This window comes from Pocillopora verrucosa, chromosome 11 (genome assembly GCF_036669915.1).
Source record: "Pocillopora verrucosa isolate sample1 chromosome 11, ASM3666991v2, whole genome shotgun sequence".
Taxonomy (NCBI): domain Eukaryota; kingdom Metazoa; phylum Cnidaria; class Anthozoa; order Scleractinia; family Pocilloporidae; genus Pocillopora; species Pocillopora verrucosa.
In genome coordinates this window covers 8,424,209-8,450,368 of record NC_089322.1, presented here as the reverse complement: position 1 = coordinate 8,450,368, position 26,160 = coordinate 8,424,209, and the positions used below count along the sequence as shown (strand labels likewise).

The 26,160-nt window shown below is 35.9% G+C and overlaps 2 protein-coding genes and 2 long non-coding RNA genes across 5 annotated transcripts; 1 reads left to right on the top strand and 3 right to left on the bottom strand.

Annotated features, from left to right (window-relative positions):
- Window positions 1-255: 255 nt before the first annotated feature.
- Window positions 256-7,969, bottom strand: LOC131789801 (leucine-rich repeat and guanylate kinase domain-containing protein). The gene is made up of 18 exons (XM_059106974.2): window positions 7,645-7,969; window positions 7,299-7,397; window positions 6,784-6,865; window positions 6,602-6,702; window positions 6,399-6,480; window positions 5,942-6,066; window positions 5,641-5,694; window positions 4,995-5,084; window positions 4,447-4,614; window positions 3,696-3,802; window positions 3,093-3,212; window positions 2,908-3,004; window positions 2,658-2,771; window positions 2,494-2,562; window positions 2,178-2,310; window positions 1,715-1,992; window positions 1,494-1,588; window positions 256-1,111 (listed from the first exon to the last, which is right to left on the bottom strand). The coding sequence occupies exons 1-18, from the start codon at window positions 7,807-7,809 to the stop codon at window positions 724-726; spliced, it is 2,367 nt and encodes a 788-aa protein (XP_058962957.2). The 5' UTR covers window positions 7,810-7,969; the 3' UTR covers window positions 256-723.
- A 596-nt stretch (window positions 7,970-8,565) lies between these two features.
- Window positions 8,566-14,545, top strand: LOC136284088 (uncharacterized). Its single transcript, XR_010719083.1, has 3 exons — window positions 8,566-8,703; window positions 10,282-10,374; window positions 14,390-14,545. It is a non-coding gene; the product is annotated as an uncharacterized lncRNA (long non-coding RNA).
- Window positions 14,546-17,554: 3,009 nt separating this feature from the next.
- Window positions 17,555-23,763, bottom strand: LOC131789857 (uncharacterized). Of its 2 annotated transcripts, XR_010715711.1 has the most exons (4): window positions 23,437-23,763; window positions 22,377-22,516; window positions 21,685-21,763; window positions 17,555-17,739 (listed from the first exon to the last, which is right to left on the bottom strand). It is a non-coding gene; the product is annotated as an uncharacterized lncRNA (long non-coding RNA). The 2 variants fall into 2 exon arrangements; XR_009340639.2 differs by lacking the exon at window positions 22,377-22,516.
- Window positions 23,764-24,689: 926 nt separating this feature from the next.
- Window positions 24,690-25,793, bottom strand: LOC131789854 (substance-P receptor-like). The gene has a single exon (XM_059107028.2). It carries the CDS (start codon window positions 25,791-25,793, stop codon window positions 24,690-24,692), a length of 1,104 nt encoding a protein of 367 aa, XP_058963011.2.
- Between the last annotated feature and the right edge of the window lie 367 nt (window positions 25,794-26,160).

Sequence of the window (26,160 nt, the reverse complement as noted above, 5' to 3'; positions counted from 1 at the left end):
TTGGATACGGTCAGAAATCAAACGAAACTGACCTTTAACCATCGAAAATCGGACGGAACCGTCTGTAATCTGGAAAAACCGTCCTACATTGGACAGAACCGTCCCAAATCAGACAGAACCGTTCGAATTCGGACGGAAAGCTTACGAAGCTTAAATGGTTTCAAGCTTCGATGAGTTAAACCTTGTCTGAGAATTAAGCCTCTCATACCGACTTACTCTAATTTCAAATACTCAAATACCATTACAATAACATACCGATTTTGAGTCGCCAAAAACTTTCTGTAATCTTCACAGCAGTCAGTTTTACCATATTTTATATTTATGTCAATCGCATAAATCACTCATCAACGAGGAACAGAAATTGAACACGTCCAAATTAATCGCAAAAAGTAACACCAACTAGAATTTTTGTTCCTTTAATTTTCACTTCATTTACAAAATATAAACAAACCGACTCGTTTAAATTCACAAAGACCATTTTCAGAATCTGCTGATGACAGGGTGTTTGTATGTTAAGTGGCCACAAAATTGCGTCTTAAGTTCTCCAAAAAATATGAAAAACGACAGGGAATTGGTGTATACTTAAGCACGCTGTGAAAACGAACTTAAAAAGTTAACTACGTTACACTGTAAACGTTTTAAAGTTCTTCCAATTCTAGTTTTGGAGAGAGCGTCTTTGACCTGGTTCTTTTTCCTTTTTTCGCGGAGAGAATCGGCCACATTTTAAATAGAATTGGCGATTTCAACTTGGCCAAAATGTCCCGAAAACGGAACAGAACCGGTATCATGCAAGTCAAGTGTTTCTGTTTGAATAAAATCAAGCAGATCTCTTGAGTCTTCACCTTCTTCGTCTGACTCTTTTGGAGACTGAGCGTCATCGTTGGAATACGCACGCGCAGATGAAACTATAGATGAAGTTCCGTCCTGCTCCTCATCAGACTCAGAGATGTTCGATTCCAGGCCTCCATCTCTTGCCTCGTTTTGGCTGCTCGCATTGGCCATCATAGAAGCAAGCGAAGCGTTAAAATTAAGCGGGACCGAGTTCGGGCGTTTGACATCCGTTGGTGAATACTGCGTTGAAGAGGGCTGGAAAGTAGCCGAAACTGCTTGCCTGGATAGTAATTGATATCACAAGATATTAAATTTCGATTTTACTGTCTTACATAAATCCTACCAAGTTAAATTTATGCAGTGAAGTAATAATTCTACTCTGAACTTAACCCTGCGCTTTGTTTTTGTCTTATAATCGTGTAAGGACTGAAGGAAACCTTCGTTTCTCCCCTGCCCCCTACTTTTTCCCAAAACACTAAATGTTATCACGCCTTCTAGCATGGGGTGATAGAGTGGAAGGGGGGGGGGGGAAGGGAACCCCAGGCGAGGTGACTTAGAGACGGGAGACGTTTTGTTCCCCGTCCCCACCCCCCCACTCCTTCACATCTTGGCGCCTCCCACAATTAAATTTTGTTTAACACTGACTGGTACATTGACCATACCTTGTGCCCATCATGAACTGTTCCAGTGATATCTGATGAATTCCTGCTACAGCCGCTTTTATCTGTGTCTGGCGACGCTCTAACGAAAGAATTTCCTGTGAAAAAGGCAAACAAATCAACCCACAGAACGATTGGTCAACAAGGGTCGTGATAACCTCTTGAAGTAAGTTCATTTACATACTTAAACGATTTTCAATAACAAAACAGAAGTCTCCACTTACCACTGGTGTCTTTTGCTTTATTAATTTAACTCCTTTGGGAGGAATAGTCGACGAGTCAGACCGTCGTGACCAGGTCCTCGCCGCCATGTTGACCGTGACACTTGTCGTTTGACTGGTACCTGATTTGGCCCCATGGTTTACAGTGTCCTCTGTTTGGCTGGTTTCAACGGACGTCATGCTTTCGCTGAACAATTCAGACTGCACTGTGGATGGTGGTGACATGCCAAGGTATTCCATAACAAGAAGTTTAAGTCGCTTGTAAGCGTCACTAAGATCTTCTGTTGGTTAATCGTAAGACAGGTTTGAGTTAAAATCCAGTGTCCTGGATCATGATTCTTTCCTCACATTACAACCTAAAATCAATACCTTTGTGTGGGATCCGAAAAATACATTTTTAATTTAACGCTTTACACCTCAACTTAATAAGCACGAAGGAAAAAAATAAAAATCGACGATTCCTCACCGCTGTTAATAGCCATGTCAAAGAAGCCGGGATTTTTTCTGTTGTGTTCCAGGCATAAGGTAGCTCGCTCCAACGACTGCAGCAGCAAAGGTTCTGGGTAATCACCTCGCTCCCGAAGGCGTGCTTCGTGAATCTGAAATCAAAATACAACTTCACTGTTCCGAACTTAAAAAATATTTAATACTTAGGCGGTGTGAAAAATGACTGAAAGACGTTTCGGAAAGTTGAATTAGTTTCGACGTCATGTCTCGTGAAATATCCTTGATAATTATTGTGACAGTAGAAAATACGACCAATTATCTTTTAGATATCCTACCTCTCTTGATACAGGAAGCACTAAAACATATCTGGGCTCAAAATAAGTGTTCTTGAAACTCAAAACTCCCTGAAATTATACATAAAAAAGGATCTCAATTGCTTTCTTTAACATTGCCGCACAAGAGGAAACAAAACTCAATAACTTACAGGGAAATAACTAACCTCTAAGTCCATGTAGAACACTGCAGCAAGTCCCTCACGGGCCACACTCTCCACGGCCTCTCGTGTGACACCGTACCAGTTCCCCGCCAGTTGGCACGTTTGTAGGAATTTACCCTACGGATAAACACAAACCTGACATGACTGAGTCCTATACCTTTGGATGTGGTTTTTCTCCGTCTATCCAAGACTTCTTTGTTTATTACATAATGATAGTTCCTGATTGTTACATGGCACCAACTGTTTAACCTACCATTACAACTCCTTGTTCAAATTGTTCTTGAGTGACAAAACAGTAGTCCTCGAGATTTTCTTCCTTCTTCCGCGGTATTCTTGTGGTATGACATACGCTGTGAGAAGTGAAAAAGAAAAACAAAGATGAATCACAGCACTGAGCAGGTGACAAAAGAGGATACGGAATTTTGTCTTGAATCTCACCCGAAGCCAAAGAAGTCAGGGAACTCTTGACATAATCTTCGTGCCAAATATCTTTTTCCTGATCCAGGGGGTCCACACAGGATCAGCATCGGGTAGGGTGTGTCCACACTTGGCAGGGTGCTATCGGAGAAGAGACGTTACTTAATGTCAAAACGTTGTGTTGACGTCAATATTTGGTAGAAATTGTCACGTAAGCTATCAGAATATCAGAGAATCGAGTGCAACACCACAACGTTATTGAGAAGCAGAGATTTCCAAACCTGGCGTGCAATTAACAACGCTTTAGCTTCAATTATTTTACTTTTACAGGACGCTAATTATTAAGGATATGCTCCGAGGCATGACCCTTTCAGAGGATTGTTGAATTTTGAGTGCAATTCCAGCACACTACATGCGTAAAACGCGCACACTGTACACTACACGCAAATACTAGTATTAAAGACACACACAGGTGGGTGTAACATACGACTGAATTATACGCAACCAGTCTATAATAACTCAGAAAATGCGTGTAATGAGGCAACAATGCGTGTGATGAGACGAAAAGATTGAATTCTGAAAACTTGGATACTTTAATCAGACAAATACTGCCTCCTAAATTACCTGTCATGAATTCTTGTCGGCTGGAGAAGAGACTTTGTCACGTGGAACATGTGATCACGCGCTGCAATGACCTCTGGAGGGGGGTTAAACATATTCACAGATGCAACCTGTTGAATCCCCAACAAGGCAAAAATTTAAAGGAAGGAATTTATATTAGACATGAAAAGTATACAAAAACATTTTGAAGCAATGCAAAACACAAAGACCTGATATTTGGTACACTTAACTCTCAGGATTTAGAAGTCCTGGCTGGGGGAAGAGGGACATGGCAGTCACACTAAACCCTTAAAGTGTATCTCTCCACTCAGGAGTGTAAATGTACACAGGCTAACTGCTAGACTTGTTCTTTTCACCTTAACCCCTTACACCCAACACCAGTATGAATATTCTCCATAATATTCTCTATATATCCCCTATGACACTGATAGGAAGAATTTGTTTTAATCAGGAGCTTCTTTAGTTGGCCATCATTTTGATTATTCTCATGATATTAGCCGCTGATCACTGTGAAAAATCAGAGGGTTAACTTTCAAACAAAGGAGATACATGTCAAGGGAACTATAGTGCTCTGCTGGTTGGGGTTATTACAAGATGGTTAAGTTTTAATCAATTGAATTGATAATGCACATTGGCCATGGTAAAGAGTGGCCCTTGGTCAGAGAAAAAATATGCACGTAACATATAAACAGTTGAGTACACAATCTATTTAGAGCCATTAAGTTCATGGCTGTGCTACATTGTACTCCATTACCTTTTCTTCAAGTGACACTTTGGATCGATCCAGTTCAGTGAGAGTTTGTATTCTGAATAGTAAAGACAGTCTGTAGTCTGGCATCCCTTGGATTGGATTTCCAAGCAAGTTCAGATTCCGTAATAAATTTAGTTCTCTGATGTATCGCACTTCGGCAATATCAATCACCTGAATGTGAAAAGATTAAGAGCTGTAAGCTAGTGGCTATTATGACACCAAACATTCATGGGCAAAGGAGAGGTTTTATTCTTTTAGTTAATTTGATCAAGCCCTTGTAAGACTAAAAACATCTGTTCAATCATGGTCTTAGTTCCACTTGTGATGTCATTATTTCCCTTGAAAGGTGTCTAGTACACTAACACTACACAGATCGAGAAGAATCTCTCAGCTGATGCCCACAAAATAGGAATTTAGTCATTCTGGTTGAATTCTTATTGCAACAAAACAGGTTAGGGTACAGTTAGTTGGCAGTATGACTCACACATGGCCAGAAAATGACACACATAAATATATTACACAATAAAAATTTAACTTATGTTCCTACCAACCTGATTTTCTTCAAGGTCAATTTCTTGAAGTAAATTGTGATTCTGGAGACCTTTCATGCTGCGAATACTGTTCCTGGATAAATTGATTTTCTGTCAAAAGACAAGGATAGTTTTGCAATTTTGCTGAGTAAGCCAAGTATATATGTTTCTAAGTATATTAAGTATATCAAGAACATCTGTTTCTGATTGCTCTGATGAAGTGCTAACACTCAAAAAGTTAGCTTTAATCTCTTTACTGTAACCATTTTATATAATAAACTCAGTTGATACTATACTATATTACCCTGTTAAATTACTCTCCCACCCACACAGAGCCACAGTTTCTTTAGAAATGTACCCCTGTATTCATACATCTATCTGTAACTCCTTGGATTTGCTTTTAAATTGTAAGTTGTAAATTAACGCCAAATTATATATCCAATTCTCTAGAAATGTGTTTCCTCAATTAACAGCTTATGACAGAAGACTCTTCCATGGTGGGAAAATGTGAGATGATCTCCCCTCCGTCCTAATAAAAGCTTTGCCTGCCCTCCCCACCCCTCCATTTTACCCCTTGAACCCATCAGGTTAAGAGCAATCACTACTGACATGTAAAACTTTGTCATCATCTGTTTAACTTTTACAATTCTTATGTTAAATTTCTTACCTCAAGATATTTGAGAGTTTCCAGGTTTTCAATTTTCTTTATGTTGTTGTTACTCTAAAGAAAAACAAAGAAAAGGATAGTAAATATGCGTATGTACATACGTGTATGTATATATGCCTCTGACTACCCTGTGTCTGTGCATATGAAATTCATCTGCGCAGTTAACATATATGCGAGCTGTACTGTACTGTACATCTAATTCCATGCCACTCAACCCTAATTTTTTTATTTTACCCACAACTTTGACACAACATCATGAACACCACCTGAATTTGAAGTAGTATATAACAAATGTACCAACCAAATCAAGTGATTTGAGGGGCAGGTTGTCCAGATTAGCAATTCTGGATATGTTGTTGTTCATCAGACTCAAGTGAGTCAAACGGTGACAACTTGATAATCCCTGGATCTCTGAGATGCTGTTGTCTGTAGAATGAAACATCAAGGAAAACAACAACACAAAAAGAGAACTATATGCTTATCTAGTAAGTCAATGATGCACTAAATTATATAACTTTGAAGAACTTATGATAAGAGTTATGTGGGGTCTCCTTACTAGAAAGAAAATTCCTAAGGCACCCAAAGGTAAAATATTAATCATGATTTTTTTATCCCAATGGCAGCTGATAACATGAAATTCCATTGGATCATTTAATTTAACTCTTTACATGTGGTAGCTTGTTTTTTCTTCTCGTTTCCTTTCAAGTCTCCCGTTAAAGAGTCAAAGGTTGTTTGTTTCATTGTAACAGCAAGGATACAGTCCAGTGTTAGTCTTGTAAGACAGTGATGAGCAGACAAATCTGGAAGAACTTCTATCTTGTTATGTGACATAATTACATCCTGGAGGAGAAAAATGGTGCACTGCTAAGACTCACTGTTAAATAAACATTGTTTTGAAAATGAAAACATATTTTCCAAGTAAATAACATAATTTTCTATACATTACTTGTCAGTCTCTTACCCTCAGACCAAGTGGAGGCTTGAAGTCTAAAACAGTAGTGAGCTGATTATGAGAAACATCAAGGAATACCAGGTAAGGCATGCAACCCAATGGACTCAAATCTGTTGATTTAAAATATCACATTTACTTCTTAACTGTGGATCAACAAATCACACCACAAGCAATTCAAAGTTGATTCATACCTGTTAGTGAATTGTGTGAAAGAACAACATTCTGTAAATGGATATACTCTTGTAAGCAGGTTATGTCTGTGAGTCCACATCCCTGAGGAAAAGAAAACACTCAAGTAAAACATAAAAAGCTGTAACATGGCATTGCTTCTCTTCAGCACTATGCAACTTTGGTTGAAAATCTTGATATTGCATATTTTCAAATATATTCTATGGATTCATTTGAAAAAGCATTTACAACCTTAACCCCTATGACTCCCTGGAGTGATTTAACTTCTCTTTGTACTATCCCCTCATTATCCAGCATACAGGTAATGAGAATACTGAGACTTATCAGGTAGAAGTTATCCTGATCTAATATAAAATTCTTGTAACTTATTTACAAGAAAACTTGTAACAGTTAGTGAGGAGAATTTCGAACAAACAAGCAGATCTTGGGAGTTAAAAAGTTAACAGTTGAGTTCCATTACAAAGGCTTAAAATTTTTTTCTTTACATGTGATGGATGGAATTGTAAAATTGTTGTACCGGTAAAAACAGATGAAGGTAAACTTGAAGTGTTCCATCGGCAGACCTTCCCAGCTGTGATAAGCCATCAGCTATCATTTCTTCAAATTCATTTGTCTCCTACGAAAGGTAGAAATGTGAACAGTAAAAAGTCAACGAAGTGGTGTTTGGCAATGACATGATCACACATGTAGTTACAACATGGTTTTAATTCCATCATCATTCGTCGAAAGCGCTTCGATTTCTAAAGTAACGAGGTTTGCACGTTTTTTAGTTCATATAACTTATCCAGTCGTATGTATTGTTTTCAAAACAACAACCTGCACGTAAATTTTCATGCACCAGGAGAACATCAAGTAATTTTTACCTGATCTTCTGGTTCTTCTTCTTGTAAGCTCGTATCTTTAGCAGGATTAACCTGCTGTCCATTGGTTTCCGATTCCACAGCAGTGCGACTTTCAGTGTGCTGTGCTTCGCTGTTGGCCCCAGGTGTCATTTCGTTCATCACTTCATGATCAGAAGTAGTTTCCATCGTTGTGTTGGGATCGATTGCTTTCTCAGTGCTACTTTTACCTCTTGAACTAATTTATTATTCCTTCGGGGTACATTCGCGAGAATAAAAACTTGACTCTAGGAATAATTCACAAAAGTTTGCCACAGCATACAAGGGCTATGTGTTGTCCGCCATTTTGTATGTGTCTCGTTTCTAAGTAACAACAATAGGACCCAGTCTACGACGGATGTGGATTTCCCTCGCGCCAGTCTTTACCTAGCTCTATTAAAAGATGGACAGATGAGTGCAGTTGACTTGATAAACTACCAGTGATAAAGTGACGGCACCATAATTTTAATAGAGTGGGCTCAGCGCCTTACTGACCCCACCCCGGGAGAGGATGAATATCTCTTGCAGAAATGTCCTTTTAAAAAGCCTGGGGAAGCAATTTCCAAAACTTTGGTTTCTTTTTTTTCGTAATTTTTTAAAATGCAAATTTTGCAATGTGTTATCTGTCATTTCTTTGCATGGTCACAGTAAGGTAACAGGATGGCCAAAATTGTTGGGTTTTTTGTTGGGACTTTTAAAGCATTCGAAAGAAAATATTAAAAAGTGCAACACTTTTTTTTTTTTTACTTGACCGAGAGGTATTTAGTAGAAATTAATTCATACAGTATGCCAAAGGTGCGGCGAGAATTACTAAATTAATTATGCATTCACATTCGTCTCACACCTTAGTACAGTGTGACAAGAGATTCTTGAAGTTGCGGCGCAATGCTTCTTCGAATAGAAAATTGACGTATTCTGCCAATTTCTGCGCTCACAGATGCTTCAGAAAGTATTCAAAAGATGGATGTTTCCCTGTCTAATGTCATACAGCAGAAATTTGGAGAAATTACAGAGGTTTGTGAAATAAATGGATGTTCACGTAAGGTGAGGCAATTGACCGTTAAACAGTGTTCTTTCTCTCAGCAAGATAGTTTGAAATTTTCTCTTTATTAATTGTTTTAGGTAAATAATTCTCTGAATCTATTTGCTTTAATCATGACTTTTTATTGAAGCAGTTAGGCTCTTCTACTTTTATCAAAACTTATAAAATCTGCTCATCGGAAAGTTCTGGAGTAAACTTCGTCATTGTATTTATTTCGTCTCAAACTCGGTTTTGTGTTTTCCTTCACAGATAAACGATACTTTGGGCCCCTTTTTTGGGCTCAGTGAGGGAAATAGATAGAGAGAACTTAGTTAAACATTGTAATCGTGTCTACATTACTGTGTACATTTTATTGGTTTATAGGCAACAATTGATACAGATAGCAAGTACAGGGCTCGCGCAGCACGTTTTAGAGTGGGGGGGGGGGGGTTAAAGGGTGGTTTTTGTGCGTGAGCGCGAAAACGCAAGCGTTAGCCGTTTCATATCTTTGAATTTTGTTCAAATACCCACGCTTCATGCTATGTTTCCATCTACGGTCTTTTCCACATTTCTATTCCTGCACGTATTATGAACTTATACTAATTTATTTCACACTTCACATTTAATATGACCTGAAGTCATCGTAATCTCGTGCATGTAGTAATCCAGAATTATCTTAAACAGAATGGAACACCATAAACGACAACAAATAACGAAATCAGAATTTTTTGTTTTAGTTCTTACCTGAATTGGTCTATGTTAAACTTTGATATTTGCGAGATAAGATATACCATCTGAACATGTAAGGCCTATGTGAACGATTTATGAAGAGCGAAAGCAAAATTAAAAGGGAAATAGAGCAAGGAAAGATTGCACATCGAATTTCACTCGAAATAACTGGCTAGGGAAAACGTCTGTGTACTAATCCTCTTTACTACTTATTTTTTGGATTAGAAAAGGCATAAAAAAGCAAAAACCTTAGGGAAAAGAGTGGATAAGAAAATTTGGCAATAAAAATTCCTGTTTGAGGAGAAAACTTAGGGTTGACTTACCTCCTCTGCTACCTTTTTCAATTGGGATCTTCTTTGAGGCTAGCCTTGACACGGATGTTCATTTGATGGTGTGCGACGTTCATCAATTATTCATTTGTAAATATAATTTTCACAGTCGGGAGAGTGAGTTGAAAATTGGTCTTAAAAGAAGAATTGGAAGCTTGGAATGTAAAACGTGAAATAAGAAATAAACAGAGTGATGTGGGAGAGCTTACAATAACGTAAATTGATCGTTTTATTGTTCCTCTAGGAGTAAAGAGGAAGTCATTACAATAAGGACTTGGAGAAAGTTTCTGAAATACTCAACGTATTCTCTCATTCCCTAGATTCTCCTGAACTCTTCTTTTGATATCACAGTTTACTACTTTGGGGTTAGTCTTGACGTGGATTGTAATTGACCGGCGTTTAACACTAAAGAGAACACCGCCTTATTTCGATTGTCAGCTTAAAAAACAATTCAGCAACATAATATCACATAAAGTTAGGCAGCTAAAATCCTAATGATACTAGCGGCACTAGACTAATCAATGTATTTTATTGGATCTGTAGGGTGAAGAAAAGGTTTTGAAAGGAGGAATTTAAACAGGATTGGATACTTCGGATGGGCAACGTGTACACTGGTGGAGAAGAACTCAACAAAACGTGAGTTGTTGGATTGAATGTTTCACTTGTAAATTATAGAATTACTTTACAATGGGAACCTACAGTGCATCCAAATTATTCAGTTTATGTAAGCCTTTTTTAGGTCTTCTCGTTTTTTTTTTATTTTGTCGTCAGACTTAACGAATATTGGAGATTGTTGCAAAAAGAGAAAAGCAGATATTAAAAACTATTATAAATCAAATTTTTCGATGTAGGAGACACTTTAAGGAATATTTTAGGCGCTGAAAATATTTCGAAAAACTATTTTGATAGACACAGGATTATTTCTAAAGAGGAGAAAACTGTTGCTAATACAATTGCGTTTTAAACTTTGCAAAAAAACTCTTCGGAGATCGCGTTGTATGACTCAATAGTTTAAGGTGGTTTTATATGAAAGTCCTTTACGAAGGAAATTATATGTAAAAAAAAAATACTAAAATTAAATATTTTCAAACAAGCAATGAAGAGAATTAAAAGGATTACAAAATTATATTGATTAATATTTGACTATGAATAGTTATTCGAATATTGTAATTTTTTATAAGGATGAAATTTTACTTCCTCTTTCATTTAATACTTCCATCGCCCAATACTAAAAGCCAAGGAGCAAAGAATGATAGTGTGTTTGGAAAGATGAAGGAATTTGTTGGATCTCTGATTTTTTTCAATTATTTCTGGGCGAGCTAGATCAATTTTCCATTCCGATTTTTCTTGGAAAGGAAAGAAAAAAGAACTTATCAAAGAGTTGGACCAGTAAGGTTTTGATTTTTCTCGTCAAAATTTTACATACCAAAATTAGTTTTGATTTATTGCGCCTCACGCTACGGGCTATTATTTTCCTCCTTTTAGAGCGAGGTCTTATCAGAGAGATATCCACTTGTTTTTTTTTCTCTTTCGATCCATACTGAGCTGATTACTAGCAACAATCGTGACACTTTTCAAGCTTGCACAACAAAATCTAAATTACGGGCTTTCGCCCATGTTGCCAATGATGACTTTTGGAGGGATGACTTTTTGACACATGCCACTAGGAACTTCTGATCTTTGCAAGGAATAGCGTTTATCAGTGTTGTAAGAGATAAATTTTTTTGTCTGGAAAGTCGGGGAAAGACAGGTTCTTCAGCATGAAACATATTTTGCTGGTGTAAACTTAATAGATGCAACACAAATGAAAAAAATTCTTGAATAGGGAAGAAAACAAAACTTATTAAGAAGTAATTTTTGAACGAGTAAGGTTGTGAACTCCTCAAAATTGTACAAACCAAAAATTAGTTTTCATTACATACTTGTACTTCAAGGGCTATCTGTCCTTTTCCTCTTTTTTGAAGGAGGTTCAACGGGAGAGATTACCACATTTTTTGTTCTTTTCGAACTATAGCTGTTTATTAGGATTCTTCTCTCTAAACTCTAATCGGAAAGTGAAAAATGTCCTAAATATGGATTTTTAGATTAGGCTGATGAGAAATCCTGATTTAAAGGAAATGTTTGGCTGACTCTACAAATAATGCCGACCAAATTTAAAACAAGTTCTGCTCGAAGAAAAGTACACCTAAGCAATCAAAATTCCCTCCCAGTTTCAAGAAAACGAAATGCTCTAACCTAGACAGTTTGGATTGTGTTATATTTTTTTTGAAGATGAGATTTGACAATGAGGTGACTCTAAGAGTCAACAGTGAATCCATCATTAATTGAATTTTCCAACAAGCGGTAGATTCGGTAGAAAGAGTCGTGAGTGCCATAGTTTTCGAAGAACATTTTTCGACCGTGCTGATGTTTTTTTTCTATGATCTATTTTCGAACAAAATGGGTATTAAATAAAATTTTCTTAGATTACAAAAAATCGTTTGTTTGAATTTAATATACATTCTCGTTGCAGTATAATAGTCGTTTCTAAGGAGTTGCCGATTCTAACGTCTCTCTCTTTAGAAGTGCTAAAAATACTACCTATATGTATTATTGTGAGCGCCTTACAAGAAAACAGAACAATTGGGAAATCCTGTGTCGAGGTTTACATTAAAATTTCACTAATTGAAAAATTAAAAGAAAATGAAAAGTTCTAAGTAAGCACTGTGTGTCCGTCTATGAATATTTGTCTTGAGATTTGTAACGAGGTCGCATTAACAATTTGACAATATATCCACGACTTGTGTAGAAAAATTATCACAAGGCTCTCATGTTCTGAAAATATCTATCGTGGTGTTTTAATGAGGAAAGAACTCTTTAGTTTGCATGTTTTGTTTATCTATTTCAGTTCTCAAGGAAATTCTCAGCTGTATCTTTTGTCAATTGTGCCTAAATATCCACGTGTATATTAGGAAATAATAATAATAATAATAAACAACTCTCTAGAGTATTATCACATGACCTGAATTGGGTAAACAAAAGAAAAAAGCTGAAGAGGGCCATTTCATACTGTAGATAATTGGAAAATTCTGAAGTAAATAAGAAAACTTGAGGCTTTCCCTAAAAAAAAAAATGTTTCCAGCAGTCGGAGTCGAATTTCTATTTTCAAGCAAGAGTGAAAGAACGGAAATGATGAGCATAAATTGTACTTTGCTAACAGAAACTGTTCATGATTAATTGGGAATAAGAATATTGAAACTAATAATTTTCTATGCAAAATATTTTGTTCAAGTGAAAATTTTAATACTGTAGACGAATGACTGAGATTAATTGGACAACATTTATAAAAATTTATTTCAAACAGTTTACTTCTAAATTGTAAAGACATTTTAAACACGAGAGAATAGAATTTCTTAATGATTAAATGCCACGATGAAAATGTTGATTTTGTTTTCGTCATCAGGATAGTTTTTGCTTTTTAAGGATTTGTATGTTCGTTTTAAAATACCGTTTTCAGCATTTTATGTGGAGGTCCTCCAGTGAAGATTGCGTTAACTTTTTTGAGTTGTTTATCTGCTTATCAAAAAAGAACACAGAAGATACTGCAGTTCTCAACTTGACATTTTGTCTAAAGAGATAGAGATATTTAAGTAAAAGTGAGAATTACCGTCGTCAAAAAACTGTTGTGCGCGCAAATTTAACGCAAAATAAAACTCAGCATTTGAAAACACTTATGAAACGAACTTGAACGAGATATCAGTTATTTTATCTTAATCTTAATTTTGAGGACTTTTTTTTCACTCAATTTAAAATTATTTCATTTATAGAGGATTTAACTTTAAGTCTGAGGCATATGAAGTCAAAAGCTGTGACTATATCCAGTTAAAAGTTCTAAAAAATAGTTAATTTCAAATGATGAGTTATAAAAACAGTGATATTAGAGAATTCTTTGAATTTCCGCGGTTTAACCAGCACTTTTTTCGGTGTCACGAATTCTTTACTTTTTTTAATATTATTATTCAGCACTGTAGTCTTGTTGTAATGTACTTTGCCTGACTTTTATTTTACCATTGGTAATATTAAAACAATTAAGTAAGTTGTTGGACTGCAAGAGCTACTGTGGTCTGGTAATAGTACATATTTGACTACTAGACTTTAAACGGTGGCCGTATCCGCATCGTCGTTTAATTTGATGTAGGTTCGCAACTCCAGGGGCCCCGCGCCCCGTTGGTCGGTTTTCTTTTTCCTTTTAATCTTTAAAGAGATAGAAATTTCTTTAATTTTAAGAGCTCTGAAAATTTTTTTGCCGGGAATTTATTTTCCCAGTAAAAATATTTTCTGAGCTTTTAAAATTAAGGAAATTTCTATCTCTTTAAAGATTAAAAGTAAAAAGAAAACCGACCAACGGGGCGCGGGGCCCCTGGAGTTGCGAACCAACATTAAATTAAACGACGGCGGGGATACGGCCGTCGTTTAATTTTGCGTTGTTAGATGTGCACTACCGCTAGACCACAGTGGGTTTTGGTGAGAATCCTTGGCAAAAATCTCCTAGAAATAGGTTGGCTCGCATTGTTATTGAAATGTAGGTTTAATTGTGCTTGATTCATATTGTTATTATCTTACTGGGACTTGCACTACTATTGTGTTAATTTTGCATTTTTCTTTTTTACAGGCTGATTAAAAGTCACGAGTAAATAATGGTCAATTTGGGAAAGAAGAAACGAAAGAAATGTTTTAGTCTCTATTAGTTGTAAGAGAGTTTGAATAAAGTTTATTTCTCCAAATAACAGCGCGCGAGAACACACGAAGGCGCTATTTATAGCAATACTCGAAGTACACCTTGTTGCCTAGGAAAAATTACCATTTACAACGTCACGATAAATATAAGTTAACATTGTGAGACCAATTATTATTTATGTATTGAACAACCTGAAAGAAGTGTACCAATCAAACTGAAGCTTTTGCTCGGTAATAAGTGTAACAGTAGTAAAAGAAGCGCAAAAGTGAAAACACTGCTAAATAATAATTGTAGTAGTAGTGTACAAATCGAACAGAAGATTTTGCTAAGTTATGAGTGAAAACAAAAGAAGTAGTGCACAAGTCGAACAGAAAATTTTGCAAAGTAACTAAAGTAGCAGTAGTAAAAAAAAAAGTGTACGATCGAACTGAAAATTCTGCTAAATAATTAATTTAGTAGTAGAAGCGAAGTGTATAAGTCGAAAAGAAAACTTTGCTAGGTAAGCAGAGCAGAAGTAGTATACAAGTCGAACTGAAATTTTCCTAAGTACTGCACAAGTCGAACTGATGAGTAGAAGTAGTAAAAGATGTAGTGTACAAGTCGAACTGAAAATCTTGCTAAGTAACATGCATCAGAAGCAGAAGAACAAGTGTACAAGTTGAAAAAAACTTCTGCTGAGTAACTAATATCAGTACGAGTGCACAAATTAAAGTGAAAATGATGCTAAGTAATTAGTGCAGTAGTAGTAAAAGAAGAAGTGTAGAAGTCGAACTGAAAATATTGCTAAGTAATAAGAGTAGTAGAAGTGTATCGGTCGAACTGAAATGTTGCGAAGTAGTTAGCGTAGTAGTGTACAAGTCGAATTGAAAATGCTGTTAAGTAATTAGAGTAGTAGTAACAAGACAAGTAGTGTACAAGTCGAAATGAAAATGCTGCTGAGTAATTACAGCAGTAGTATTAATAGAAGAAGTAGTGTACTTCTCAAAGTGAAAATTTTGCTAATTAGTTAGAGCAGTAGTAGTGTAGACGTCGAACTAAAAATGCTGCTAAGTAATTAGAGAAGTAGTGTACAAGTTAAACTAAAAATGCTGCTGAGTAATTAGTGTAGAAGTAGTCAAACTGACAGTGCTGCAAAATAATTGAGAAGAGGTAGTGTACAAGTTGAATTAAAAATGCTGCTAAGTGACTAGAGTAGTAGTTTCAGAAGAAGTGTAAATATTAAACTGAAAATTCTGCTTAGCAATTAGTGTAGTCATGGTTGTAATAGAAGAAGTAGTGTGTAAGTCAAACTGAAAATGTTGCTTAGTAATTAGAGTAGTCGTAGTTGTCGTAGAAGAAGTAGTGTGTAAGTCAAACTGAAAATGCTGCTAAGTAATTAGAATTGTCGTAGAAGAAGAAGTGTGCAAGTCAAACTGAAAATGCTGCTTAGTAATTAGAGTAGTTGTAGAAGAAGTAGTGTACAAGTCAATCTGAAAATGCTGCTAAGTAATGAGAGTAGTCGTAGTTGTTGTAGAAGAAGTAGTGTGTAAGTCCAACTTAAAATGCTGCTCAGTAACGAGTGTAGTCGTAGTTGTTGTAGAAGAAGTAGTGTGTAAGTCCAACTGAAAATGTTGCTCAGTAACGAGTGTAGTCGTAGTTGTTGTAGAAGAAGTAGTGTGCAAGTCAAACTGAAAATGCTGCTCAGTAACGAGTGTAGTCGTAGTTGTTGTAGAAGAAGTAGTGTGCAAGTCAAACTGAAAATGTTGCTCAGTAACGAGTGTAGTCGTAGTTGTTGTAGAAGAAGTAGTGTGTAAGTCAAACTGAAAATGTTGCTCAGTAACGAGTGTAGTCGTAGTTGTTGTAGAAGAAGTAGTGTGCAAGTCAAACTGAAAATGCTGCTCAGTAACGAGTGTAGTCGTAGTTGTTGTAGAAGAAGTAGTGTGCAAGTCAAACTGAAAATGTTGCTCAGTAACGAGTGTAGTCGTAGTTGTTGTAGAAGAAGTAGTGTGTAAGTCAAACTGAAAATGTTGCTCAGTAACGAGTGTAGTCGTAGTTGTTGTAGAAGAAGTAGTGTGCAAGTCAAACTGAAAATGCTGCTTAGTAATGAGTGTCGTCGTAGTTGTTGTAGAAGAAGTAGTGTGCAAGTCAAACTGAAAATGCTGCTTAGTAATGAGTGTAGTCGTAGTTGTTGTAGAAGTAGTAGTGTGCAAGTCAAACTGAAAATGTTGCTTAATAATGAGTGTCGTCGTAGTTGTTATAGAAGTAGTAGTGTGCAAGTCAAACTGAAAATGCTGCTAAGTAATTAGTTGTTGTAGAAGAAGTAGTGTACAAGTCAAACTGAAAATGCTGCTCAGTAACGAGTGTAGTCGTAGTTGTTGTAGAAGAAGTAGTGTGCAAGTCAAACTGAAAATGCTGCTCAGTAATGAGTGTCGTCGTAGTTGTTGTAGAAGAAGTAGTGTGCAAGTCAAACTGAAAATGCTGCTTAGTAATGAGTGTCGTCGTAGTTGTTGTAGAAGTAGTAGTGTGCAAGTCAAACTGAAAATGCTGCTTAGTAATGAGTGTCGTCGTAGTTGTTGTAGAAGTAGTAGTGTGCAAGTCAAACTGAAAATGCTGCTTAGTAATGAGTGTCGTCGTAGTTGTTGTAGAAGTAGTAGTGTGCAAGTCAAACTGAAAATGTTGCTTAGTAATGAGTGTCGTCGTAGTTGTTATAGAAGTAGTAGTGTGCAAGTCAAACTGAAAATGCTGCTAAGTAATTAGTTGTTGTAGAAGTAGTAGTGTGCAAGTCAAACTGAAAATGCTGCTAAGTAATGAGTGTTGTCGTAGTTGTTGTAGAAGTAGTAGTGTGCAAGTCAAACTGAAAATGTTGCTTAGTAATGAGAGTAGTCGTAGTTGTTGTAGAAGTAGTAGTGTACAAGTCAAACTGAAAATGCTGCTAAGTAATTAGTGTAGTAGTAATGTACAAGTTGAAGTGAAAATGCTACTAAGTAATAAGAGTAGTTAAGTAGTAATAGAAGAAGTAGTGTATAAGTTGAACTAAAAGTGCTGCTAATTAATCAGTGTAGTATTAGTAATAATAGAAGAAGTAGTGTACAAGTTAAACTAAAAATGCTGCTAAATAATTAGGGCAGTAGCAGTAATGGAAGAAGCCGAACTGAATCCAAGAAGCTTTACTGTAAACTGTAGCTGACAAAACGAAATGATAGAAAAATGAAAGACACGGGTAAGCAACGTTGCCATTTAAAAGTTTTTTTAATATTTAATGTGTATTTATATGTCTTGAATCTCTTTTTTGTTTGTGTTCAAACCTGAAAAAGAAGAAAAATTATTATTCAATTTCTGATCAATCACTTTGCATGTCCAAGTTGTACAAAATGTAACACAAGAGATTTCTGTAAATAATGTTAGTTTTTTAAATTCTTTTGATGAAATTAAATATCTCTTCGTATAATATCTAAACTAGACTTCAGTCGCAAGTGGCAAGAAATGTTTGAGGTGTAAAAGGAAAAGGTGAAGCTACATTAACAAAAATTATTTATTTCAGAGAAATTGATCATGAACCCGTAGTCTAAATAGTTCGTAGCAAGGTAATTCAACAACGACAGCACAAATGTTTTGTTTAAATAAAATTTGAATATCGCACATGTCAATAATTCCTACGAGAGTGATACTGGTTAAACCTATTGTTTCTATGAACAATGAGTGCGAACCTATTTCGAGTGAAATTTTGCAGGGATCCTTTACCAAAAGTCAGCATAGTCTAGCGGTAGTGCTCGTTTGACGTTTAAATTTAACGGCGGCGTTCCCCCGCCGTCGTTAAATTTAATTGTTAATTCGCAACTCCAAGGGGCTCAAGCCCCGTTGGTCGGTTTTCTTTTTCCTTTTAATCTTGAAAGAGGCAGAATTTTGATTAATTTTAAGAGCTCCGAGAGTTTTTTTACTAGGAAAAAATTCCCAGAAAAAAAAATTATCGGAGCTCCAAAAATTAACAAATTCTGCCTCTTTCAAGATTAAAAGGGAACAAGAAAACCGACCAACGAGGCTTAAGGCCCTTGGAGTTGCGAACCAACAATTAAACTAAAGGACGGCGGAAGGAAACTACCGTTAGAGTTAACCGTTAAAATTAATGTTCACTACTGCTACACCACGCTGGCTATTTTAAAAACGGTCGAAAAAATGCAGATCATGACGACGCCACTGGTAATAATTATCTCGAGGAAACAGGATGAAACTCATTACAATAAATGGAGAACGAGATCATCTTAACCTTCACATCTGGTATAAATGGTAGTTAAACGCGGAAATGAATGCTAATCGAAATAGCTTTGGCGAGGATTTACTTTGCGCATTGTTTAGAAAAATCAGTGCTTGTTCAAAAGAGCGCACCGTAATAAGATCTTCTGTAACACTAAAAAACATCAAAATATCTGTAATCCTATTGAACTGTAATTGAAGAAAAACAGAGAAAGGAAGTCATTTTCCCGAATACGCAATGAAGAACAGAAATCTAAGACTCTTTTACGCCTCAATAATGCTTTCTTTAGCACTATTCTTTGGTTTTCTGTAAAGTTCCTCGGGAACAAATATAATTGAATGATAGCTATCAGTTTTGGAATGAAATCTCATCCTAAACAAATTCAATAATTTAAAATTTAAGCATATTTCTCATCTTCAATTTTCATCTAAATGAGCCTAGGTAGCAGCTACTTTACATGGAAAGCTGACAAACGCAGTTCATAAAATGCATGAACGCAACTAGTTTTTTTGTGGATTGATACAACTTTCAAACTTTTCTACAATAAACTTGAAACTGAAAAGCTATTTCATACAACATGTATCTTGACAATGGTGAAAATTGTTTAACACCTAGAACAGAGCCAAGATAAGATTTTTGAAGATTTTAAAGAAAACTATTGCAGGAGATCGATTCTGTTTTAAAATAAATTCCTTCGTCTCCTGAACTGCACTCTTTTCATTCATTTACTTACTCATAAATTATCTTTAACGTTGTTTGATGACACCCGACATATGAAAAGCATACTTGTTGAAAATAATTTGTTTTGGTTTTAAGGCTAGACTCCTGTCAAGGTTTTCGAGTTTGGAGGTATAAACGAATTTTTATCATTCCTCTCTTAATCTATTTTTATTATTTTTTTCATTTACGAATTTTTTTTACACGTAAACTACAACTGTTTCCTTTCCTGGTCATAAAATTTCAGCTCCTATCAGCAAATTACTATTTATTTCTAGAAATAAAATTCATGAGCTAAATACTCGTCCTTCCTGATAAAAAGAGATAAAAATGTACGCTTAAATTGGAAAACATTTTTCCTCCAAATACAAACACCATTTTCCTTAGAAATTAATTCATTAATGAATATTTCTCTCTATTTCTTTTTTCGAAACCTTGACGATAGTCATGGTAAGCGTCAAAGAAGTTAAAGTTAATTTTGCTGCCCAAGTTAAGTCATAAATCTCTTCTTACTTATTCGTTGAAATGCCATAGTATCGAAATAAACATATCATAATCTCTCTCTTTTTAGATCTCTTTTTAAAAACTCCGAACTACAAATTTAAAACGCCCACGACGAACGACAGTTTTTGTCTAATTTTAAAAACCTCAAAGGATAACTCACAACATCAACTCCCCAAAGGTGAATATTAACGCTGGGTCCTATTTTGCTGCGGCGTGCTTGGATGGGGTCTTTTTGGGTAAAATACGTCGACTATTGAGGGACGAATGAAAGAAATAGTATTTTTCAACAAATGTACATGTATGATTTAGGATCTTCAAAACAAGGATGAAAATGATATCTTAAAATGTAACCTAAAAAACATCCGAGTCAATAATTTACCCAATTCAAGTCTCGAGGGAGTTCCCAGCTTTATCTTTTGTAAATCATGTGTGCATATGCACGTGAATAAGAGGAAAACTTGAAAGACGCAATTCTCTAAAGTATTATAATAGAACCTGAAATGGGTAAACAGAACAAACGTGCTACAGAGGTATTTTTACTCTATCGGCTCAATAACTGAAAGCAAATATTTTTCTACGTGGGTTTCCTCTTTATTCCAATTCTTTGATGACGGTTGGATTACGTGAATTTCTAGATAAAATCTAGTCCTTTGAAAGCAACAATGTTTTCTACTGATTTTTTCACTTGAAACGAATTTTAAACTTGAGATTAAAATTTTCTTTTTTTGGTTAATCTTTTCAGTTTTTACTAGGAAAATACAATTCAGTATTAAAGAGATATCAGTGTAGAGTTCAAAGCCTTTCTCTTTTCTGAAGAATGAATTTAATGTTTAAAGGCACCAATTATCACACATACAAGAAGTTCATTCAAGAAAGCATTCACAATTTTTATTCCGAGGTTTCCCGTTCCTTCGAATTCGAAAGTTCTATGGTAATGGATTATCGCTGAAATAGATTTGGTTTCATGTCGCTGTATAATTTTTGACAATCTGTGCTGCATTGTTAACTCGGAAGAGAGTTGAAAATTTGTGAACTATTTTCAGTAAAAAGTTTCTATTTCCTTATAAACATTTCGCTTTCTGCTAGTAAAATACATTTTAAGTTTAAAGTACACGTACTAGCTATTTTGTAAAAAAAAACATCTAATTTTAAGGAAAGTAAGTATCTTGTAACGAAAGCCGCACTTTTTCATATAATGTTGAGAGTTTCGCATTGCACTAAAAATGATGCTCTCTTTCGAGCATTTTACTACGCAACCTGAGTCTTAATAATTGTTGATTTTACTTGCTCGAAAGTCTGAGAATATTAATTCTTATTCATTGTTCGGTATTACTTTTTCCGATAAAAAATACTATCGCTTTAATTGTTTTAGAGACAATTCTAAGTTAAATGGGTTGCTTTTTCCAGTGAAAAATCCTCTTCATACCCTGAAGGTAGAGAGGATAACCTTGATTTGCTGCACAACTTCAAATCTCTCTTTTCTTCTGATTTTGCAAATGGACAACTTTTATTCCCAACGAAACGTGTTTCGTGGTCTCTCTCGTGCGACTCTGTTATAATTTGTTAAACAACAGTTCTATTACACATTTGATCCGCTAAGCAACAAGTGGCGAAAAAGCATAGAAAACGCTGTACAAAATGTCTTTGAATCAACCTGACCATTTGGAAACAATTGAACCACTGGTAGCATTCATTGAAAATTTGGGTCTCGTTCTTCAAGTTCCGTTGTAATGAATCTCCTCTAACAACGAGCAAAACAACAAATTGTGCAACTCACGTTTTGCTGAGTTCTTTAGATCATCTTGTGCGTATCCAATCCTCTTTCCCAAATGCAGAATACATCCCTTCTCTGTATTCTGCAAATCCAATAAATACATTGATTACTGATATTATTAAACAAACAAACAAACAAACAACAAAAGGAATGGAGGGGAAAACCTAAAACAGAAGAAAAGATGGACAAAAAGATATATTGTAGGGTATGTTCCAAGCTGGTTATGAATATTTTTAGAGCCTATGCTACGAAAAAGACATTAAATTCCACGTTTAACTTACATTTACCAATCGTAGTCCGTTCCTTCTCTGATTGTATAAATTACTTTAACACAAAATAACAAACAAATTGAAAAGAAGATCCGTTTTCATTAGCCTTCTACCCTTTTCCAATTGCTCTCGTTTATACCCTTTTCGCCGACAATAAATCAAAGTTAAAGATTCTGTTATTTAGACTCCTTTTTCCATCTCTTCAGTCCCTAGTTGACGCGTTCTTGGATCAATTGTTTTTTTTTTTTTTCTAGTACTACGATGAAGAATGAGCGTGAACGGTAAGGCCTTTTAACTTATCAAAACAGTGCTTCTGGTCTAGTATAGAAAGAGTGATACAATGGTAATTTCGTATCTGCGTTGACTGTTATCCAGTTCAATAAACCACCGGAATAAATGTACATGCAAATTGTTTGATTACACGACCTTGAACTTGGTTCTCCCGCACTTTTGGCCACTGGAATTATTTTCCCTTGAACAATATAACACAGAATCCTCAATAATTTGTCGTGAACGAAAAGGAATTTGAGCGCATCTTCGAGTTCTACGAGTCTTCAGCTTTATTCCTGCAATATTGAAAATGAGAAATGTCTGAAGCAATCAGCTAATTCTCTCCAACAAACCAAAACAATTAAATACAATACTATCAATACAAAACAAGTTCATTGCGTTGTACGCTTGGCTATTCAGGTGAGACATTACATAATGGAACGACACACCAGCTAATCGAAGGGTATTCCACATAAAAATTAAATTTAAAATTAATACCATAACATATGAACAAAACTTTTAAAAAGTGTAACTCAGGATCATAAAATATAATCTCAAATAATTCTACGTTATGCTAAAAAGTAAAGACGATAATCATAATTATGTGCTAACAATAATATAAAAATAAGAAAGACGTTAGGTTAAAAGCCCAAAAGGTTAATTTTCTTCATATTGTTTTTAAAGGCCTTAAAAGTTCCAACAATTCTGTGTGACTCTGGTAGCAGACTCCACAGCCTTGGCGCTAGGTAACGCCACGATTTCAGTCCGTAAGCCGTGGTGTTGACCTTAGACAGTTTTAGAATGTCGGCTCCCTCCAGATCGCACTTAGTGTTTACTAAAATCTGGTAACGTTGTTATGCTTAAGCAAGCATAATCGTAATTAATAGCTTTAAAAACCGTACGAGCTATTTTTGCGAGTCTTTGATTAACGGTGAATATACTTGCCTGTTAGTTACCGAAAATAGATTTGCATACAGCGCGAGGGCACAAGGGATTGCAAAACAGAGAAGGAAAATACAAACCCAACTGAAAGACGACATAAACTTTAATGAAGGTAACATCTAAAGGAATCGATATAATCAACATTTAAGAAAAATTTTGTGGGAACGTCGAGGTCCTAGAATACCAAGACGTTTTCATAGTCTTGAAAATATTGATCAGGAGACAGGTTTTAGCTGGACTATCGCATAATCGAGCAAACACTTCATTCTCTCACCTCGCTTATTTCCTGCAAAATCCAAACGTATTCAGTTTTCCGCTCCTGAACAAGTTTGAGGAAACATAAGTCTTGAAAATTCTTTTTGGAGCAAGTATGTACACGGGAACTGGCAGAATATGTCGAGTTTCCGTTGGAAGAAACGTATCACTGTAACTCCACGAAGCACATGTCACACTGACCGAAGGTGTGGGACAATCATGAATGCATAATTAATTTGTCTATTATTTTGATCTCACCAGTCACCCTTGAATACATTTTCCACAACAATTCCCGAGTTATTCATATTTTTCCTATCTGTTTCTTGGTGGGATAATACTTGAAATTGAAGGGAGGAGCTAAAGGTCAATTTTTGAAGGATACTTTTTCTTGTTCTTATCAAAAATATTTAACATATAGAAGAAAGCATATTCTGAGCGTAGTGGCCGCCAGCCAAGTTTTGAACTTTACAACACTGCTTAACTTGTCAACGTATCCATCCTCAATAACGGCTTCTACCACGAAACCAACTTCAAAAAAAATAGATTCCGTGACATGTTAACTAGGTAGTTCACCCTCAACTTCCCTTGTCAATACAGTTTTATTACATTCAATCATTTCTTCTAGTCATTAACATTTCTTAATTGACTCTATGTAAATATTTGCCACGAATTAGATCAAAACACGTCCAACTTAGGGCAACAACTGAAGTCTGCTTAGTCTATTTGTATTTGAATACATATAACAAAATGTCTGATGAAGCTAAAATTAAATTACAAAAAAATGGTGGAAATCAAAATTGTTACGACGTTTTGGATTCGTCAAATATACTCTCATAGCTCAGAGATACTTAATATTAGTTTCACCAAGGTTTATCTACTTTTCTACATTTTTAGCGTAATGTCTCAAAGCACACTACTCTAATGAGATTCTATTTACATCGACGCATAATCGTTTCACTTGAGTCGATTCGTTCCTGTACTTAGTAGGTTTAACAATTCGATAGTGGTTTAGCTTGGTCTACACTCTTATCGACAACGACATTCGTCATCACAGTGGTCAAAAAAACTGCGACATTGCAGCCAATTGTGGTAAAATACTCGATTTATACAAATTGCGAAAAACTAGAAGACACATCTCGGGTTTTATGCATTGGAAAATTAAAAACTGAGCATCGTTTGGTGCAGAGAAATACGCAGTATACCGGTTAATTTTTAGTGAGAAGAAATTATTACCATCGGTTGAAATTTGTATAATAAAACTTTCCCTTGAAGCTATACTACTGTCTCCCTTAAATACAGCAACCTTTGGTTAGAGCTGGCCTGATTAGATTGTTTACTGCTCGTCAGTGAGAGGAAATTTGTTTTTGCCGAAACATAAATAGGAACGTTTAATTTTGACCTACAACCCATGTACAGAACTCTCTTAAACCCACGACGAAAATTTTCATTGAACACAACGTAGATAATTGGGTTAATAGCCCCGTTGGCTCTTATCAAAAATTCGCAGGCAAAGAAGAATTCAAAAGGAAATTCAGCGTCGCCGAAATAAACAGAAAAAGTGGATATTTGTAGTGGCAACCAACATAGTATAAAACACACAAGGATAAAAATGAGCATTCGAACCACTTTGCGTCTTCCTGACACAATACGCTGCCGGGTGATTTCGTCAGAAATGCCGGGGATTTTACGAAACCATAAAATGTAGGACATAAGTGAGTAAAATATGAACATGGTCAGGAACGGAATCGAGTAAATTACAACAAACAATATAACAGTGTATGTTTTGGCGGCCATATCTGTGTCAAAATAGGGCGACCAGTCTTCGTAGCAGTAAGAGGTATTGTTATCTTCATGCAGCCGCATGGCGTACATCATCGGCGACATAACCAGGGCAGAACACAGCCAGATTGATGCGACGATCCATTTTAGATAAGTCTTATTCTTCAGATTTTTCAGTGGGAAAACAATGGCGAAGAAGCGATCGTAAGCGATGGCTGCCAGTGTCAATACAGAGCTAGCAATCATACCGAACCCCATCGCGTTTACAAATTTGCAAATGAATGTTCCCCAAGAACCGCGAAAAGGGAAGGGGCGTTCAAGAATGCCGGCGATAAAAGGCTCAATGGCAACAGCTGTGTAGAGCAAATCGCTGATACTCATGTTTACGATGAGAAAATAGGTGTTGGCATGCAATTTTTTGGTGGTAAAAACCACAAAGATGACGATGGTGTTGCCGACTAAGGACAGCACTGCAACCAGGACAGCCAAGACAGCCTTGAAGATTGCCAAAGAGCTAACGATTCCACTCGTTGACATGAAATTATTTTTTTCAGTAGAATCAATCGATAAGCTCTGAGAAATCGTAGAATTATTCATCCTGTCCATCTGTTAATTCAGCAACCCCTCTCTGTCTTGAATCGAAAATAGTTGTAATGTTAGCGAACGGTTAACAACTGGAAACGGTAGCCTCGATGAATCGATAGACTCGAATCAACCCTTAGTTTTGCGGTCTGCTAATCTTGAAGCATTGATAAAAATGATTGCATGCAAATTATCTCAACCTGCGTTGCAATTAAGTTTTCCAGGTATACAATACTTTAAGTGTGATGCAACCCTCCCCTTCATGCGAATAAACGTCGTTATTTCCCACAAAATTTCCCTGATGGAAGATAATAACATTTTTGACTATTGTCAATCGTACTTTCCCTGTTGCTGTCACTGTTTCTTTTTCTGCATGTGGTTC

What these genes read in the sequence shown, in the direction of transcription:
- LOC131789801 (XM_059106974.2), bottom strand. Translation starts at nt 7,809, where the DNA reads ATGGAAACTACTTCTGATCATGAAGTGATGAACGAAATGACACCTGGG. An exon ending in ACCTTCATCTGTTTTTACCG is followed by an intron (nt 6,866 to 7,298) that starts GTACAACAATTT and finishes TCTTTTCCTCAG; the next exon opens with GGATGTGGACTCACAGACAT. An exon ending in TAAAGCAAAAGACACCAGTG is followed by an intron (nt 1,589 to 1,714) that starts GTAAGTGGAGAC and finishes CCTTTTTCACAG; the next exon opens with GAAATTCTTTCGTTAGAGCG.
- LOC131789854 (XM_059107028.2), bottom strand. Translation starts at nt 25,793, where the DNA reads ATGAATAATTCTACGATTTCTCAGAGCTTATCGATTGATTCTACTGAA.